At 56.3% G+C, this 3,906-nt stretch overlaps 1 protein-coding gene across 1 annotated transcript; it reads right to left on the bottom strand.

The window, feature by feature from the left end:
- Window positions 1–783: 783 nt before the first annotated feature.
- LOC125510241 lies at window positions 784–3,298 on the bottom strand. The gene has a single exon (XM_048675366.1). It carries the CDS (start codon window positions 3,075–3,077, stop codon window positions 1,128–1,130), a length of 1,950 nt encoding a protein of 649 aa, XP_048531323.1. The 5' UTR covers window positions 3,078–3,298; the 3' UTR covers window positions 784–1,127.
- Window positions 3,299–3,906: the final 608 nt, after the last annotated feature.

Below are 3,906 nucleotides of genomic sequence, written 5' to 3'. Positions count from 1 at the left end.
GACATGACGTTACATTTGGAAGAAAAACTATCAATAATCCTTTAATCCTTGTGAGGCTGATGTTTTCGTGGATTGCTGATTTGTCAATTTTGCAGACAAATGAGCCAGAAACAAGGTTACTGAAGACGGGAGCAAAGTTAGTCCAGTGACTAGCAAATGAAGTCTACAGGGCGTCGCAAGGGTGGAGGCCGGGAGTTCTTCGGATAGGTGGTTGACAGATGGAGATCCTATAGTTTCAGCTAGTAGGTCATGGATCATGTTATGTTCATGTTGTGAGCTGGTAGTTCATCGTACCTTCAGTTTTGTAATGGACCTAGTCCTGGATGTTGGTTGTTGGTTCTTGCGGTTTTCTTTTGGGTAGTAGTAGTTTGTAATCAGACCATATGATTTCTTTATATGCAATCGGAGGGAGAGGCCCCTCTTTTGCTTAAAAAAAACAATAAGTGATTCAGAAATCAAACTGGCTACAAACCTAGCATTGGATATCAAAAAATCAGATTGACCAGCACCGAGAGAATATGTGCATAAGGAAGAAAAGGAAACAATTCTAAAGATATGCTATAAAGATGGAAGCATGTACCTGGGACATTGATCATCCATCCATTAGAACATTAATCTCTGCTGCAGTTGAACAGCGATGCAATTAGAGCCTCTCAATTGCATCTCAAGCATGAAAAACTTGGAAGGAAGTTTTTCCACAGTCACCAACTGAGCAGCATAATTTGCAGAAATAGTCAAACAAAACCATGAGGTCATATGCAAGAAAAATGTAAGGCTCTAGGATTTAAGAAATTTTCTCTGATAGATGAGTGAAATGTGATGTACATGATACAACATTTAGACCAAAGAGAGTACACGATGCTAATCTCCCAAAACTATTCCACCACAAAGCAACTCAAGTTCTGTACGCGCGAGCCTACAAGCCCCCCCAGGACACCTGGAACAAAAGTACCTCCATGTACCAAGAACCCAATCAAAGATGTAAATCAACTTTCGCCATGTTTGGGATCAAAAAAGTCCAGCCAGAGTATGAATAGAAGCCACTCGATGTATATACAGCACTTGGACATTGTAAAGAAGAACACTGTTAATATTCTTCTCCCATGCATCTCCACAGCACATGTGACCTAATAGTAGCCCTTTGCGCCTCTGGATTGGTACAGCTCCAACCTGATCTTCGCCTCTGGCAACAAGTTCTCGATTGTCGGGTCTTGCATCATGTATGCTTGTTTGGAGGCCCATTCGAGCACCGTGAGGATCTCAGCTTGTGCCAACTCCTCGCTGTCTGGGACATTGTGTGCAATGTAACATACAAGGGTGAGTGCTGCCAGCTGAACCGCCTGCTCGCTGAAATACACGAGCTGAACAAGATGCTTTGCGCCACCCGCATCGACGATTGCTTTGGAATGGTCAACGCGCAGGTAATTGTCCGTGCACACAAACTTGGTAAGGGACATTGCTGCCTCCTTGGAGACATCTGCTTCCCTCTCATCGAGAAGCTTCACCAGTGGCCCAATGATCCTAGTCTCTGTTGCACGGAAGGTTCTGGACAGGCAGCCCAATGAGATAATGCAAGGAATCAGGAGCTCATCATACTCGGCCTTCTCGACAACACGCAGGAGCTGGTCAACAACGGCACGGGCGGCGGGAGAGGTCGGTTTAAATGCTGAGCGTCGCAGGTCGGAGTTCTGCTCGGCGACACTGCAGATCTCCATGAGAGCCATCGCAGAATTGTATTGCACGTCGCCTTCCCCCTTTTCCAGAAGAACCGCAAAGCAGAGAAGAGCCCTTGACTCGGTGATGCTCTTGCAGATAGCAGCATTGCCCTTGGCGAGGTGCCACAGAGCCTTGGCGGCATTGGCCTTCATGTATGCCTTTGTCTCGGGGTCCTCAAACTCCCTGCCCCTTGTGGTTGTCCCTGACAGTGATGCATTATGCTGCTTTGACGCGATAGCACCGCCTCCGTTACCGCCCTTGCTGCTGCCGCCATTGGAGTTGGAGTTGGAGTTGGAGGAGTTGGACTTTGAGGCCATGGTGGACTGGACCAAACTGTGCATCTCGTTCTTGCTCTGGGAAGCATTTCCAGCAGCAGGGTGCCTCTCTGTGTTATGCTGATGCTCCTCGAGCAAGTCCGGCATGCCGTTGTTGTTCTTTTTGTCCATGACGACGGAATGTATGGACAACTTGGAGGTGATGGCGTACTTGGAGTGCTCCTGCACGGTCTCGAAGGCGAGGTGGCCGACGAGCAGGCGGATGGCGTTGTGCTGGGCGAAGGCGTCCTGGCAATTGGGGTGGTTGGCGGCGAGCTCGGAGATGGCCCATGCGACCATGGCCTGCACCTTCATGGGGGCGTCCTTGAGCACCTTGGCGAAGGCGGCGCAGGCGCCCGCGAGCACCATCTGCTCGACGCACTCGGGGTCGCGGCCGAGGAGTCCGATGGCGAGCGCGGCGCTCTCCTGTCCCTCGAGGCGGCCCTCCTTGACGAGCCTGAGCAGCGGCGGCACCCCGTCCTCCTCGATGATGAGCTTGGAGTAGCGGTCGTTGTCGCGGGCGAGGGAGACGAGGCTGGCGGCGGCGTCGGCGCGGGCGTCGAGGTTGCCCGTGTAGAGCACCGCGATCTGCTCCCAGATGAGGAAGAGGATGGGCTCGTTCTGCGCGATGGGGGGCAGGCCGATGTGCATGTCGAAGTCGTCCTCGCCGGCGCCGGCGGAGGAGGAGGCGGAGACGCGGAGCAGCCAGGAGAGGTCCCCCGTGGAGTTGTCGAGCTGGTTGGCCATCTTCTTGAATGACCCGGCCGGGATGATGGTGAAGACCCGGCGGACGAGGCCGTGCGCGCGGCACTTGTCGACCAGCGCCAGCGCCTTGTCGAGCGCCTTCTCGGTGTCGTCGAAGATGCGGCGCGCGGGCCGCTCGTAGAGGTCGGCGCGGGCCGCCTGGCGGAGCAGCGCGGCGAGGCGCTCCACCTTGGCCTTGAGCTCCACGCACTCCTGCCGGAACGTGTAGGCCTCGTCGGACCACTTGATCACCTGCTCCGCCAGCTGGATCGGGCGCGCCAGGATCTGCTTGAGGTCGTCCATCTCGGGGGCGGTCCCGACGGCGGCGCCGCGCGGCCGAGCCGCAATGGGTGGGGTGGAGGGAGGGGGGCTAGTCTAGTTGCTACTCCCCGTCGGTGCGGGCGGGCGGCGGCCTTCCTTCCTCCCTGCCTCCTCCGGATTGGGGGCGGCGGGGTTGGGGGAGGGGGAGGAGGAGGAAGGGGGTGGGGGAGCGTGCTGCCGCTGCCGGGGGTGGGGTGGGGAGTAAATTGGGAATCGGTTTGGGTTTTTTGGGGAGGGGTTACTCTCTCTAGTTGGGCAGGGGTGCGCGTGAGCTGGAACCCGCGCACACGACACGCACCACCCACGCCCACGGGCGGCCGGGTCGGGTCGGGTCGGGTGCGTTTGGCTCGTGCTCCCTCCCGCGGTGATTTTTGGGGGCCATTTTCCCGGCTCCCCTATATCTCCGTGCGTGCGTCGTTTTCAGTCGTGGCCTCGGGCTTTCGCTGCCCCGCCCCCGCGGGGTCAATGCTATGCCATGCCATGCCATGCGCCCGGGTGCTGCGGGTGGTTGGGCTCCGGCTCCGCTGGCCGGGTCGTCGCACCGGACAGAGGCGACGTGGGGATGGTTAGGTGCGGACAGCACGTGGAGGGAGCCGTGCGTGCCGGCGCTCTGGCTCTGGCTGTGGGGCCTAAAACCGAGCCGGTGATCCCCAGTTTTTTTTTTTTTTGGTTTAGCAGCTGACATTCTGTTTTTCGTGTGTGGCATTCATTGATACGCATGATAGGTTGGGTGCACCGGCTCCTTTGTCTAGCCTGATTGCGTGCGTGGACGGAGGAGACGAGTAATTGGAGGGGGGGAGATGGCCCGTGT

The sequence above is a fragment of the Triticum urartu genome, chromosome 5, assembly GCF_003073215.2.
Source record: "Triticum urartu cultivar G1812 chromosome 5, Tu2.1, whole genome shotgun sequence".
Taxonomy (NCBI): Eukaryota; Viridiplantae; Streptophyta; class Magnoliopsida; order Poales; family Poaceae; genus Triticum; species Triticum urartu.
This window is presented reverse-complemented; position numbering and strand designations above follow the sequence as displayed.

Bases quoted from the DNA above. Each gene is read 5' to 3' on its own strand.
- LOC125510241 (XM_048675366.1), bottom strand. From the start codon at position 3,077: ATGGACGACCTCAAGCAGATCCTGGCGCGCCCGATCCAGCTGGCGGAG.